Raw genomic sequence first — 15,881 nt, forward strand, 5'->3', positions numbered from 1 at the left:
CCATAACTTGTATTAGTTGCTATGTTAAAGCATGTAGTGTGCCTGCTTGCTAAATGCTCTGAGAATATATGTTTTGGACAAAGAAAATAAGGTAAAAGTGCATTTAAAGCACACATTTAAATTAAAACCTGGAGGTGATCTTGCTAAAATGTTTTCATTCCTTTGTGTGTGTGGAGAGTTATTCTTCTCTCTCATCCTCTCTCTCTCTAAAACAGCATATAATTCACTGATTGCTCTATGCCTGATATACCAGAACTCAATTTAAACCAAATGCTTTGAGAAGTAGTTCAGAGAGCGCCTTACCTTACCAGCAGGAGACAGCTCTCTGTTTTGATATCTTCATCATATTAGTGTATTTAAATTCTAACAGTAATACGACTACTGCATTTCTTAATTGTTCTCTCTCTCTCCCTCTCTAACTACTTTATCACAGTATAAAAGTTCATTTCTGCCTGTATAGTGAAAAAAAACCCAACCAAACCAGTGCTGCTATCCATTTATATGTATCGTTCCTTCTTGTGGCATTAATGGTGGAATTTGTTTTACATTGTAGACAATTCAGAAAAACTGCTGCTTTAGTAACTCCAGATTCATCTGCTGTGGGGATATTGCCCAGCTGCTTATTTTTAATTGCTTCCTCAGGAAGGAAAAGAAAAAAAGAACTGAAATATTTCTAACTGCTAGATTAGTCCAGACATATCTTCCAAATAATGCAGCTTTTCTTAGGGTTCTGCTGTGTTACTTCTGATGACTCTTGTTGTGGTTATTTTAAAGTTATCTCTCTCGTTTTTTACTTACTGCCAAAAGTATCATCCCCAGAAAAGAGTGAGCCATCTCATCCATTTTACTCTGCTGTTTGGCTTAAACCCCTGACAAAGACAGATTTACCTGAAGACATGCTACTGTGGGGTGGAGTAGTGGAGGTATGGGTCTGTGCTGTGTCCTGTTGGTTTTGCTGCAAGGCTGGCAATCCCCAGCAGAAGTGGTAACAAGCATCCATTAACTCTTCAGACGCTAGAGATGTTTGCTTACTAAACATAAATTGGAGCCTTCAAGGAGCTTGGAAATGACTCCACTGTTACCACAGGACAGGGCCTTATATCTAGTTTCAGGAAACAAATAAGGTTTTACAATCATAGGTACATAATAGATGAAGAGCCCTTTAGGTTGTCAAATGCAAATGAATTTGCTTTTGAGTTCCATGTCTACAGATGCTGTTAAGTGGTAACACACAAGTAATAATGTTCTTAATAATAGCTGTCTTCTCTGATGATTAAATCTGTTTATTTTACAATAACACTTAAAATGCAGATATCCTTTGATCAGAAAGATTGTCAAAGAAGAACAAAATGCTTATTTAAAAGAAGTGTTTATAAATTTTTTTCCTTTGCTGAAAGCATGTGAGATTCTTGCAAGAGGGTAGATAGGTATTTTAAACAACATTATAAGTTCCCTTGTCTTTCACATTTTCATTAAAAAGATTTATTTTGTATGCCCTACTGCTTTTCATCACCAATCCTCTGCTTCAGAGATTTCCAGCTTGCCTGTTTTGGGGCACTTGAATCTCTTGCCAATGAACAAGCATTCATTCACCTGGCAAGAATGGACAAGGCTGTGTTTCTTACTCTCCAGGGTAATTTTGGGGGTTTGTTTTTTTGTCCCCCACTGTATGTCCAAATACCCTCCGGCATCCAGTTTTTTAAGTTAGTCCAGGTTATGCAACCAATTTCTAACAACATGAATTCATGGCTGACCTGTTCTGGGCAGGAGGTTGGATTATAGACCTCCTGAAGGCTCTTGCAAGTCTTACTTCAACTAGCAAAATAGATTACTGATGTAGGAATAGCCTCCAAACTCTCACATAATAGCTCGTGCTGGTATAAGCAGTTCTTTTGTGCCAAAGGTGGTGTAATTACTATCACCTTTACTAGTATGGACAAGCTAGCAATGAACCAAATGGTTGTACTTTTAGATACATACAGATAGTAAGTGTGGGCATTCCCACAGTTTGAGAGAGAAGTGCTGGAAGCTTGGAAAAGGTCCATTTATATCTGTCTCTGTGTACGATGCAGCACTGTAGCTTTCCACTCCATAAATGCTTATATTGCCATTAAGTGTTACAATAGCCCAAGAAATTTTGCTATTCTAGTAGTAGATTTTATTTTATCTGCTCTCCAACTTTCTAACATTGTGGATGAGATATTTCATTGCTCAGTTAAGGACATCTTGCATTTTTAACACGTACATTTAGGTTGGATCTTCTGTTGCATCTCAGCATTTTTTTTGGCTATACTTTCCAGAGAATATCAAGCTCTACATAATTCTTTGACTTTGTGCACTTTTGTTATACTGATGGCTAGGCTTCTTCTGCAAACTCCACATGCATCCTGTAAACATCATTCATTCTTTGGATTGGACTCGTTCCTCAAAGATAGTGATCAGTGGCCTTGAGTTGCCTTGCTTTTTGCGGTGATCCATCAGATTTCAGCAGTGAACAGGGAGCAATGCCTAAAACCTATGCAAGTAGGTCACTACATTTTCTCTGCTCTGAGTAGCAACAAATGTTGGATAAATTCTTCCTGTCCTGAAGTCTTTGAACAAGTCTTTTTAAAAAATCGTGTTAACATGTGAGAAGTTTGAAATTTCTGTTTCAGCATCTGGACATAATGTTTCTGGGAGGAAAGATAATCCTCAAGATAAAACTTTCTGAAATTACTGTGTGCTTGCTCTGCTGTTGTGTGCTTTTGATAAAACAGCATAACCAGGTGCAGAAATAAAACTAATGCTTTGGCAACCACATTGGAAAAGTTACTTATATGTAAAGGTTGTTACATATAAGAGATTTTTACCAGCCCGCTCAAGTACCTTTTTGACTAAATGTGCCATATCAGGTAAAGCAAATCTCCTTGGCCTGATGAACTGTAAATCTTTGAATGAAGCAGGGCCACACAGTCTGTTCACCGCCTCTACCAAAATAACTCGGCTAGTCATGAAAAACCTCTGTGTAGACTGGGGAGAAAGAAATCCTAGAACATTATGATAGCAGATTTGCTTGTCTCTGCTCCAATTTTAAGTCTGAAGCCATACTAAGTCTGCTCCTGAATGCTGTATTCCTTTTATTTGAGTGACTTGGTCTACTCTCCTAGTGTTAGGAGAATGCTAAGAAGCCTGAGTTTCACCTGAGCTTACTTTCAGGTTATGCATGGATTACATCCTGAAAGAGCCTGTATCCCATTCTCTCTCTCTTTTTTTTTTTTTTTTCCCTTTTTCTTTTTTAATTTCCCAGTCTATTAAAAGCTATGGTCATGACCAGATCATGGCAATTTTCCATGCAGACAGAGCTGCAAATTCTATATCTTGAGAAAGGTGGTGTAGTTCATATTATTCTCTCTCGGTCAGAAATACCATTTCTAAGAACAGTGAACTGTTAATTTCGGTGATGAAAAATACTGGGTAAAACTGAGATTGGGAAAATCACTGATGCTGGAATTTAGGTAGGATACCTGTCTAATATGTCTATTTATAGTTATAAATAGGTTGAGAATTAGAACATCTAAGTGAACATCAGACTTTTGGTTGTAGCATTTCAGAGTATTTCTTGAGCATGGACCCCATTCCTCTTTGGGATGTTATCTGTCAGGTTTGCATTGACTCTCCAGCTATATTACTGGGAGGGGCCTGTTGTTGAAAATCTTCCCCCCAAGGATGGGTTAAGTATGCTTCCACGAACACCAGAATCGTTTCATGGGGCTAGGTTTTAATAAAACCATTTGTTGATGAGGTTTGGCTCTATTCTCTGTTCCTGGAAGACCCCGATAACAATACTGTGTGAAGAGAATGTGTGAGCCTTGCCTTTAACGGCTGATTTAGGTTTTTTGATTAAACATTGAAAGTAGACACAGTTGCGTACTTCTGTAGTGGAAAGTGTTGTAATGTCAGCATCAATGCCTTTCGTACTAGGTTGTTATCGTGTGTACTGAGACTACTTCTTGCAGGACTGAGCATCTTCACAGCAGATATTGCTATTCTGTGCTTTTAGCTTTCCACATCTGATTTGTTTGGAGATTCCCCTTGTTGCTGCTGAGGTGTCTGTTACCATCTTACTACCACTTACTTAAAGGCTACCAATAAATATTTCAGAAAGATATCCATCTGTCCTGCTCACATGGGCAAAACCTAGTGTTTGTTCTGTAACTTCCTAATTTTTTATTTTAAATAAGGATGGTAAATGAAAGTGGGGGAAAAAAGCTGTCTCTCCTAAACTGGTAAAAGAAAGAGATGATATACAGTGTATTTGAATACACAGCTTTCATTTGTCTTTCCTTTGAACAAGCACAGGAATATATGTCACATAAGCCTTTGAAAGAGAAGCTATAGAAAAGTGAGGCTAGGGAAGACAGGGGCTTTAAGCATCATTGTAAAAGTTTAATAAAAAAAAAATCGATAGAAGTCTGTTGATATGTGTTGTGAAAAATGCCTTGCAGATTAATTTCCTTGAGCTCAGAAGCTTTAAATGAGTATATTAACAATTCTGTTTTCACACCTCTGTGAATTATGCTCAAACGATGCCCAATTGTTGTTAAACAACATAAAAATTTGATATGTTGTCAGTCCCATTGCACAAAGCAGCACAGCCATTTACTCAGCCAATTTCTGCTGCAAACCCAACACTGGGGAATGGAATAACACAAACAAGGTAATGAGTTTTAAACTAATTATGAGGTGACAACAGTATAATTGAACATAAGATAACAAGTGGAAAACTAAGGTTCATCGAATGGTTTTCTCAGCCTTAGAAATTACTTTTCTCAGACTTAGAAATTACTTCTCAGATTTATTGATTGAGAGACCTCTGCCAACTGTTGAATGGCCGAGAAAACCATTTCTACGCATAGCAATGATTAACAGCTGACAAACAGTAATTTTGTACAATTTTAAATCTCCCATAAATTTACAAGAATACAGATATATGATTATTTTGGGTGTTTAGAGCATTTTCACTTGTTCTCACAATGTCTATAGTTTTATAAGATGGAGGCTTTGGAAGACTGTTTCCTCATTGTTCATGCAGAACTTCCTTACCTTGAGAGGTGCTGCATGTGCCAGCATGTTCCCTACGGTCCTGCTGTGTCAAGGAGCCTGTGACTTAGCCCTGCTCACCTTTCCTCTGCTCGCCCTGTGTGTCCAGCTTCCCAACGGGCCACTGCAGCTTTGAGGCCCTGCTGCCCTGCTGCCTCAGCAGGGTCACTCCTCAAATCTGTTGTAGAGTTGACAGATAACTGAAAGAGAGGAGAAGGTCTGCTTTTGGTTTTCTTTTTTCAGCTGCACTAAAGTCACTCTGAACACCAGCTTAAGAGTTAAGATTTGATAAATCTTCTTTTTTTAATGCTATTCAAATGTTAGCAGTGTAGCTAGCAGACATAGGTATAAAGGAATAAAACAAAATTATAACTGCAGGCTTGCTCATAGAGTGGGAATTTTGTTTCTTGTAATGACCATACTGCCAGAATGCTTGCACCCCTCCTGTGGTCTGTGTTTCCAAGTCCTCTAGAAAAATCCTTGCTCTGATGCAGCTTTCACTGAAGACACCTAAACCTTTTACTGACTAGTGCTAATCCATAACTTAAACAAGATGTTAGTTTTACCCTTACCTTCTAAAACACTGTGGGTTGCCTGTGCCTAGTTTCTGCATGTGCCAGTGTCCTTGGGCACAACATGACAGAGCCATCTTCTGTCCAGATGGGAAGAGAGCTTATTTTTGACTACAGCCTGTATACCTTTAGCTGTAGACAAATCGTTGACCTGTCATGATCCTTTCTACCTGAAGTGTACGGTCAAAGCAGTTGTACAAACAGCCTGACAGAAGGAATTGATGTGCTTTGATTCATGATTAAAATGTGACATGAAGGTACCCAGGCAGATTTCCGGGGAGCCTGTAGGTGGGTAGATGTCTTGACTTTGACAGGGACCATGGCATAAACCCCCGTGGCACACCTGTACATGATGGATACACCTACGACAAGAGCCTTAAGCAAGGAGGTAGTTAGTGGGAGGTGGACATCTGAGCAGGGGTGAGCATGCACGGGCATGTTGTCCCTGCTGTTGCTACAGCTGCACGCTGGAAGTGGGAGCTGGGGGGAGCTGGGGGCACGGGCAGAGGGGGCTGCCGGCTGCAGGCAGAAGCACCCAGCAAAGAGGAGCGGCAGCAGAGGCTGGAGGAGCTGTGACTGCCAAGTTGTGTGCATGCAGGAGGGCAGTCCACTACACTGTAATTCAGCAGCTCAATAGTACATAGTGTTTTCTCTCTCTGAAATTACTTTGGGCCTATTTTTGGTAAAAAACCCCCAAAAAACAGAGCTTGATGTACTCGGTCTTCTTCCCCTCTCTCTAAAAATGCCAAGGCTTTTTTAATTAAAATGCTAGAAGGTTTTGAATTAGGTTGTTCATAAAGAAATACTGTATTTCTGGATTTTCCTAAATCTTACGCATATTCCCAGACACAGATTTCTAGTGTCTTGATAAACTGCATTACGTTATACTATCCAAAATTATCTGTAAGAAATCATGACTTTGTATTACATAATTTTTTAAATTGTTTTTTATAAGTGTTGAAGATAAAATTTTATCAAATACAGGGCTTCTAACTTTGTCTGAAAGTACAGTAGTTTTGGAAAAGGGTATGTTTTTATAAAAAGTCATGAAGAATTTAAAGAGATGCCCAGCATATTTCCTCTCTGAGACTCTGACACTCCATAAATAACATCTCATTGAGCTATACATCTAAAAAGGCCACCAGAGGAGATCAAACTCGGTTGTTGGGGCTATGAATATGTGCCATGGAGAATTTATTGTCTGGAGTGCTTCTCCAGTTTCTACTTTACACATTTATAATACCGTTAAGCATTGCCATTTTACTGCAGTTTTTGGTAATGTCGGAGAAAAAGGTAGCAGTTGTTAACAACAGAGAAGAGGTATAAATGAAGTATTGCTCTTTGACATGAAGGTGTACTTGAGAAAGAACCCATTGATTTGGATTTTATTTATGTACAAGTATTTTTACAGCTGCCTTCTACATGCACATATGTTCCCATGCCTATTAATAAGAGACCAGCGCTTAAGTTTATGAAGCATAGAAGACATTGCTCCTGTCTTACCAATGGAATGATTGGACAGGCTTGTAGAGGAATGAGTGATACAGGCAGGGGCAGAGCTCAGGCACGACTCTCAGTCCTTGGTCTGAACCAGTCTCCCCCTGACACCAGGTTTATAATCAACAAAATGATGCAGAATCTTCCAGGGAATTAGTTGTTCTACAGCAAAGATGTTTTGTAATGAGTAATATTTAAATGCTTTGTTTTGTTTCTGTAGGCATTTTATCTGCTGCAGTGCTGATTGTTTAGCTTTGGCAAGATTTTATTGATTAAAACTTTTTAGCGAATGTGTTCACAGCTATGTCTGCATATTAGAGCAACTGCTTTGAAAACATTTCCCTAAAGCCATCCTGATTTCAGGTCCCTATTACCAAGCACTGCAGTTCCTCTTGTTCAGTGGCTTATATAATCCCAGAAGGCATCTGGAGCATGTTTATGTTAAGTCAACTATGAATGCAGATGTACAGAAAAGACATGTTATTTACAAAGAGCTGAGTACACTATTTGCATCAGCCTGACTTACATTTTTTTTTAATTGCTTTCTTGGATGTTAAATATAAATGTCCTTAGTAATGAAAGCAATACCTGGTGAGATTTGTGTTCAACTAATAAATATTAAATATGTTGGGGTTTTTTTTCCTTTTAGATCCATTTCAGTTCCTCACCAAAAGTGAACTTGCAAAGGAACAGACAGCTCAACCAGCTTTAGCCCGGAAACCCACTGTGATCCGAATCCCAGCTAAACCTGGGAAACGTAAGTTCTTCTCCCAGATTGTCTGAGAAATCTGTCAGAAAATCATTTTAACTGGGACTTACTATTTACTAATTGAGTTGCTGTTTAATAGCTATATTAGGTGCCAAAGAAATCCTATGGTACAGTTTGACAAGACAGAGGAGCCAACCTAAGGACTGTGGTGGGAGGGAGAAATAGCTGGGGGTCATGTTCCCCTCTCCCTGCCTCCCAGCTACCTCGTCTGGCTCCCTCCCTTGTGCTAAGTTTGATGTCCCTCAAACCTTATGGAACTAATGCATATCAGAGGTGAAATGGTATGTGTGTGGGATCTAAAGGCTGGCAGGGAAGAGCTGAAGGAGACCCTTTCAGCAGAAGCAAGCTTGTTTCATCAGCTAAGCCATATCACTGAGCTGTACCTTTCGTCAAATTGACTTCTGTTCTGACATCAGCTGAGGATATTTTAATACTGCTCCCGAGCTTCCTGGGAGCAGGGCCCCCACTTGTCAAAGGAACAACATTAGAGTATTAAACTTTGCTTCAAACACAGCTTAGTTGGGATGTAAGCATAGTTTTCACAGCTTACATCAAAAAGTTCCCTTGAGCCTTGTTAGATTTGAAATCTGTGGCCATTTAAGCAATAGTATTTTGGTAGCAGTTAAGGGAATAAAAAAGGCATGTGAGAACTTGGATGCAAAAACCTGATGTGTTCAATTTTGTGTCAAGGTCTTGACTATAGTTTTCTGACAGTTACTGTATCCCTAATGCCTTCTACCTCTAATCCTTTACAGCTTTACAAATGACGCTGACAGTATCTCAGAGCGGAAATTTATCAGAGAGCCACAAGGTCTTTGTGTTGATCTTTGTATGCTGGAGTACATACTTGCTTCTGTTTAGCCTTATGTTTTATCCTCAAAGCTTAGGTAGAAATGTCACAAGATAGCTCTTAAAACTCGTATTTCAAAATCATGTTTTACTACACTGAGTAGGTGTAGAGCCAGCTTGTGGCAACTAGATATCCAGATGGCTTTTCTCCTAAGACTTTCTCTCATTATTTCCTGAGTTCCCTGCTCCCACCACCACCACCCCAGTGCTAAAATACTAGGTTTTCTTTTCCTCTGCATATGTGAGAAATGCAGTGGAAATTATTAAAAATGCAGAGACAACTGAAGATAAAGCTATGAGGAAAAGTCTTTCTGTTAATACCTGATCATAAATAAAAGTTCTTTTCAGTTGGAAGAATATGTTTATGAACTACTGTAAAGAACCCAAGACATAATTCTTCTCCACAAAGGAAATTGTAATTTTTATTAAAAACAAACAAACAAAAGACCTGACAATTTTTTTTTTCTTTTTCTTTTTTTTTTCCCCGAGCTGGATTCTCTTTGAACTTGTAGATAACTGGTCCCTTGCTGCTCTCTAGTGGTAATTGAACTTTCCACAGGAGACTGCTGGTCATACTGTACTTAGCTACATTTGTCAGGGGGGTGTGAAGGACTGCTTTATGGGAGGCTGTGGCTGGAAGATTAATGGGATGTGGAGGAACAGAAGCAGGTTCCAAGAAAGCAGAGTAGCCTTTTGTCAAATAGGAGCTGCTGCAGAAATGTAAGCTGTTAGAAAATGAGAAAAGTACAACTGGGCCAAGGTATAACATGGATATAGTAGGATTTACCTTGTGAGAGGGCCACATAATCTCAGTACAAGGGGTCTTTCACCATTATGGGTATGGAGGGAGGTTAATTCTGTCAAGAACCAGCACAAACCAAAAAGAAAAACCCCAATAAACCAAAAAAACCCCGCACCCAGCACTACCAAAAAGAGGACAGAGCTGGATGCTTAAGAGTTTGAACTCCAGTAAAGCACTTATTTAGCATTAGCATTTTTGTCAAGATGTGATTAGAAAGGAAGCATTAAAGTTCCACTTCAGTTACTACACTTCGAAATCACTGAAAATAACGCCTGCCTTCTAGTTCTTGGGTTTTTTTTTCTTCCTTTATTTCCTCTAATTTTGGTCTTCTAAAGAGTAAAGGTGAGGAAATTAGGCCATCTGTGTATATATCAAGATTTGAAGTGGTGTGAATAAATAAATCTATTGTGCTTTTTATGTATCTTATAAATCTTTTTATATATCTTGCATGTGTTTTTATTTATCTTATATACCTTACTTTTATATATCAGTAAGGTATGATAAGAGAAGATTTCTCTTGCAATTACTGTCAGGTATTGTTTTTACTTTTCATCCATCATACTAGCTTAGAAGAGTGATGAACTTCACTAACTTTTTTTCCCGGGTCACTGCCAACACGGTAACTGTGACGGGCTCCTAAGAATAAGGGATTTATCCTTGAACTGATCCATTTTTAAACGTCACACCAGTGTTTTAGATCATAGTAATGCAACTGAGTTGTTAGAAACAAACAACACTTCTCCTTCCTATTTGTTGTTTATTTGTTGAGAGTACTTTTCATGAAATGAGCAACTGAAAGTTTTCATTTGGGAAGAATCTCTCCTCTTTTTTGTCATCAATCTATAAATGTCCAGGCTGTCTACACGTATTTTCACGTAACTCCAAGACTGGCTGGAAGTCAGAAGAGCTTAAGTGTCTGAAGTTCCTTGTATGAAATGAATTTTCTTGGTATACAAATACTTTGTAAAATAGATGGCAAAGTTCCAATACATAAAGACAAAATGATTGGTAAATATGCTGGCAAAACCTGTCCAAGTGCTTTTCAGGTTTCAGTGGCAGAGACATTGAAAGCAAGTATCATATAATTACCAGGTTTTTGTGTTCTTTATTGAGACTGAGGACATCATCACTCTTCCCTAGTAAGAGCTGAACTGTTTCCTCTTCCATGTCTTAAATTTGCTTAGCTCCTTAAAGACTACCAGGGAGCTTCCATCTCTGTTTTCTTTCTGTCACCCTGAATTTTGTAGCAGGCAACGGTTTCTTTTCTTGCCCTTACCTTTCTGGAGATTCTTCCATTCAAGTCTCCTGATCTTTCAGGGTTACTTGAAATAACCCTCAGCTGTTTTCCAGCCTGAAGGATATTCCAGGAGCTGACAGCTGAAAAAAGTGAGCCAGTTTAGAAATGTGGCTGAGAGATGGTGATGGTGTTTCAGGGTATCCAGTAATGAGTCTGACATTCCCAGGGGTAGAAACTCTCCTACTCATCTAATATTATATCAACAAGTATTGCAGCTGAAACCCTGAAACCCTAGAATAACTTGCTGGTGTCCTGAGAGTAAAGTGAAGATCCACTATGCAGGATGGAAAGTGCTCCTGAAGTCAACCTCAGAGTTGCAATGTTCCCTTCACGTCCCTTTTCTCTTCACTAGTCTTTGAGCGGTCCTGCCCATTGGCTGCTCTGGCTTTGAGGAAGGAAGTTGTGTTCACAAAAAAATGTCCCAAACCAAGGTGGATTCCCATACCTATTGTTGGTCCATGTAAAGAAGCTATCAATTAGATTTTCATTTGGGAACTTCTGGGATTTTTTACAGCTTTAAATGAAATCCTGCATAGCCCTCCGCCACTTCCTGCTGAAAAGCCTATTGGGAACACCTCCGATATCACAGTGGGAAAACCCAACAGTGGTGACCTAGTAAAAAAAGTGGTAAGTTAGAACTGTTTTCCTGTATTACAGCTTTGTCTGCTTTGGTTAACAGATCTCTTGTGACTCTCAAGCATTTGTAAAGTAAGTTATTTGAAGGACCAAAGGATGAAAAGGACTACTCAGAAATATAAGGCTTTTTTCTTTTAATTGCATCCTCTAATTTAATTAGGTAATTTAGACTGCTGTCAGTTCTGAAAAGCACTTTGTCGATTTTACTAAACTTTGATCACGTCTATCTTCAATTTTCTGTATTTAGCAGCTGGAATCAGGATATTCTACAATTTAGTTTCAAAAGCACTGCAAAGTGGTTCAAAGTCCAATGAGATTTACATAGTGAAATATTGTCAAAATCCTTTAGAAATGTATTTTTTTACCTTCATACACACAGTACCTCTTAGTGTCTGTGCTAATTTCGAGGCAGAGGAAACTTTTCTGTAGATGAATGAAGCTTGCTTTCTTCAGCCCTTTCCTTCTAGTTGTTTTCTACTGGTCCTGTTGGAGCCTGAGCAGAACCATCTATTTTGGAAAGTAAGGCTCTGCTCCTCGCTCCTGAGCACATAGTAACAGTAGACATTGTAGCTGTGTATCCTATATGCCCTTTGACACAGATTTACAGAAGGGAATTAAAATAAACTAGAAAATGACAGTAGAATTTCCAAATATTGAGAGATGGCAAGAATGGCAGAGAATCTTGTGGAAACCACAGGCAGTATAAAGATCAAATCAAATCAAAAGCCCTCACTAGATGGACAGCTGCCAACAAATGTCTTTGTGGCTACCTCTGCTAATAGGATAAAGGAGTTTTTAAATGTCATGATTGAAGAGGCTATTCATGGTGGTCCCATCTTTTCTGGATAATGCTGAAAAAATGATTTCCAATACAAGATGTTAAATAACATTTTATACAAAGCAACCCCAAAACATTTACAATGTCATCCAGGTTATTGTGACAGTCATGTGTAAGCTTCAGAGGATTTTTTTAAGAAAAAGACTGCATCAAATCCACTGAAACATTTAAATCTTATCTTTGGAAAGATACAACTGGTATTGTTTGTCAGTGGAAGTGATTAACCAGCAACAGTAAAAATTGTTGACAGTAAGTAGCAGTTGGTACAGATTTGTTCCTTTTCACACAGAAGAGGAAAATTTTTGGTATGAGGATAACATCCCCATCTGAAAGTAGCAGGTTATTTTCTTTCTAATCAGGATTGTTTAATTAGGAACATTCATTTGGGGACTTAATCAAGGGTCAAAATTTTGTAACAAAATACATCTAGGTATGAAAAATCACAGAAATTGTTTACCAGTTTCAAGCACATGTATCCCTAATTAAGTAAACAAGACTGTTCAGACCTATTTAAAATTACTGGTTCATAATGGATACTTTTGAACCCAGATTCAGCACTCTGATTTACCATGCTGTTCCACAAGCAGCTGTGCTTGTTCAGCAGAGCTGGCAGTACTCTCTGGCACTGGAATGAAAATGAACAGCAGGAGGCAGAAAGGATGGTAACTTGTTAATCCATTACTGCGGTCCAAGCCCTTCAGACATGGCACATGTTCTCCTCTGCTACAGGCTAGTACTCTCTGGCAGGGTCAGGATGGGCAGCTGGGAGGAGTGATGCCTTAATCTGCCAAAGCAAGATTCACCAGGGTTTATCTGTTAGATCTCTAGGAAACATACTTAGATGCCTTCTTTAATGAGAGCTAATGTTATTTGCAAGAGACGCTGTCCTGTGCGAGTTGCATCAGTGTCATGTTTTCTGCTTTAAGCCTGTTCAAAGTGTTTCATCTGTCAAAGTTAAATCAAAATTGATAATGTAACTGCAGCAGTTGGAATCCTATGGGCAGTGAAATTGTACATTTGTATGATTCTCCTGAATTTTGCTCTTAAGCCCTGACTCCTGTGTAGTAGGAAAGGAGGGCTGGGTCATACCTAATGTACAATTTAAGCTGTGATTCAGGTAGTCAGCCAGGTTATTTACATCTCCCTCTATGTCCAACAAGACTTTAAAATGCTAGAACACACCATAATTCTTATTACTTTATTCCCAGACCTCCAGAAACTCTTGTTTTTCCTGTCTGTAGGGTATAATTTAATATAAGAAATGCATCATTCAAACAAGATCATTTTTGTTTCTTCAACTTAAAAATTTGGCTTTTTTCTTTCAAATCTTTGTAGGAGTTGGATCATTCAGAACAAGGTGGAGTGCCTCAGCTAGAACCTGTACTACCCCCAAGGTAAGTGCAATTCTTCCGTGACTCACTTAAAAGTGGTGTTTCTGAGCTAGTTTGCCTAGCTAGTCTCAATGTAGACACTACCAACTCTAGTCCTAACTCAATAGGCTTGGGTAGGTAGTATGCTCACTAATAAATGGGCAGGACCAAGTTGCCAGCTGATTAATACTTGTTTGTACATTATTGGTATGAGCAGGGAGATGATAGGAGGACAGCTGTTTGGCTCTTCAGCTAATGTACAGTGGCTGCTGACAGTCATTCCTTTCTGCATCTTTAACCTTTTCACCCACAGCTGAACGCAGAACATCCCTTCCTGCATGTTGCTGACCTTTTGATCAACAGCACTTGCACTTGTGGCTGGGTTTGAGTGGTGAAGGAATGGAGGTGGCAGATGCTGCCACCCTGAAAAGGGCAGATGCTGGGCCAGCACCTTCCCAGAAGCACAGGCTAGTTTATACAGTTCACTTCAGACCTAAACCCCCTGGGAAGCTGCAGAATCAATGACAACCTTGGGGTTTTTTATTCTTTTGAACCAACAAGAAAGAAGGTCTGCAGAAGCCAAAGTAGCTGGGCCAGCCCTAAATTCAGGTCACTAAATGCCAGAGACAAACTGGAGGGAGATAAGGCATTGGCTAGCTAGCCTACTGTGGCTATCTCAGCATCTGCACTCTAAATATGTGGGTTTAAACACAAGAGTTTGCTCTGTTGTGTCAGGACAAGAGAATCTTTCAGTTATTAAACTTAGTCTACCAATAATAATAAGTATTAATTAACAGGAAAGAATGTGGTTGTACCCACAAGGAAACACCTCATTATCGCCCCTTATGGGCTTGTTACTTCCCCCTGTTCTCTTTAGTATAACAGCATTCCTGATTCTCCCGAGAGTCTCTGGAACTGCAGTAAACATTTTGTCCTTTCACTCTTCTGCTCAAATGGATTTTTTTTTTTTGTTAAAGTAAGCAGTAATAATTCTCTGAACTGCTTGTTCGGGTTTTCTTATCTAGTTGAGTTGCCTTACAAACGTATGGGTTGGTTTGTTTCCAGATTTAATGCAGTCTAACTTGGAATTTCCCCTTTTGTCAATATTAAAAGTACTTAGTTTAGGATGATGCCAAGAAAGGGGAGAGGTGGAAGTTGAACAGAAGTGAAAAATGTTTTTGAAATTTAAAAAATAATCCATACTCAAATAGTAGTAGAGAACTCTTATTAGGAGCATTAGTAGAGCACTAATATCTTCTCAAGTGGTGGATGACACTCACAAAATATGTCAGAACGATACTCCAAAGATCCACTAATGTACATTTGTTTTGGTTGATAATTTTTACAGACCCTTGAGGAATTCACGCAAACAAATAATTATGCTGAATTACACTATATGAAAAAAAGAGAGACAATTGTAGCAGAAACTTGCAGTAACTGGCCGAAGATTTCCCAATAAGAATCAAACAATATTGTGTTTTTCAAATAGCGGTAGTGCCAGGCTTCTTGATAACAGGAAGCCAAAGTTTTATTTACCTAATGCTTGTTTATAACAGAGGTGATTTTTAATTAGCAAATTATTGATTTGGCCACACTCTTTGATTCTAAAAATCATGGCTCATGTACTGTATAGGCAGCTTTTTTTATCAATGCTTAGTAAGGGGGATTTTTAAGAATTTTTTTTTAATTATTTTTTTTTAAATTACCATTGTCACTTAACTAGTCTCTGATTTTGGTTTCTAAACTACTGGTACACTAATGAGAGTGTGGTACCTCCAGCATTGCCAGAAAAGTCGCGTATTTTCACTGGTGTTTTCTTTCTGCAGTAGACATCTGTTGCATAAAAATAGTAAATTCTGCTATTGATGCCATTGTGCAAAGTGGTGTCATACATCATGAGTTTCAGCAGAGGCCCAAAAGTCACTTCAGGTAAGTGACATCCAAGGGAATGAGCTAGGCTTATTCCTGAAGACCAGCTAGATCAGCAGAGCTTCTCAGGGCTTTCACTAAAGCTCACCACTAGAAGAACTCCATCCTGAGGCAGCTTCAGACAAAGCTCTTTCTAAAGGTGGATTGCTGAAAGAAACCCTGCTTATGTAGTGGGCTCCTGAGAAAGCTGGCAGGCTGTTAATAAGTGAAAGTGGTGAGCAGACTTGGAAATATGTAGTCAAA

At 38.9% G+C, this 15,881-nt stretch overlaps 1 protein-coding gene across 4 annotated transcripts in view; it reads left to right on the forward strand.

The window, feature by feature from the left end:
• The window catches only part of SH3D19 (SH3 domain containing 19), a 91,605-nt gene that overhangs the window by 61,420 nt on the left and 14,304 nt on the right, over positions 1 to 15,881 (forward strand). For all 4 annotated transcript variants that reach the window (XM_072861181.1, XM_072861179.1, XM_072861180.1 and 1 more), the window contains exons 8-10: positions 7,798 to 7,905; positions 11,380 to 11,492; positions 13,675 to 13,733. In XM_072861181.1, coding sequence (XP_072717282.1) covers positions 7,798 to 7,905; positions 11,380 to 11,492; positions 13,675 to 13,733 — 280 coding nt within the window. The remainder of the gene's footprint in view (positions 1 to 7,797; positions 7,906 to 11,379; positions 11,493 to 13,674; positions 13,734 to 15,881) is intronic.

This window comes from Ciconia boyciana, chromosome 5 (genome assembly GCF_034638445.1).
Source record: "Ciconia boyciana chromosome 5, ASM3463844v1, whole genome shotgun sequence".
Taxonomy (NCBI): domain Eukaryota; kingdom Metazoa; phylum Chordata; class Aves; order Ciconiiformes; family Ciconiidae; genus Ciconia; species Ciconia boyciana.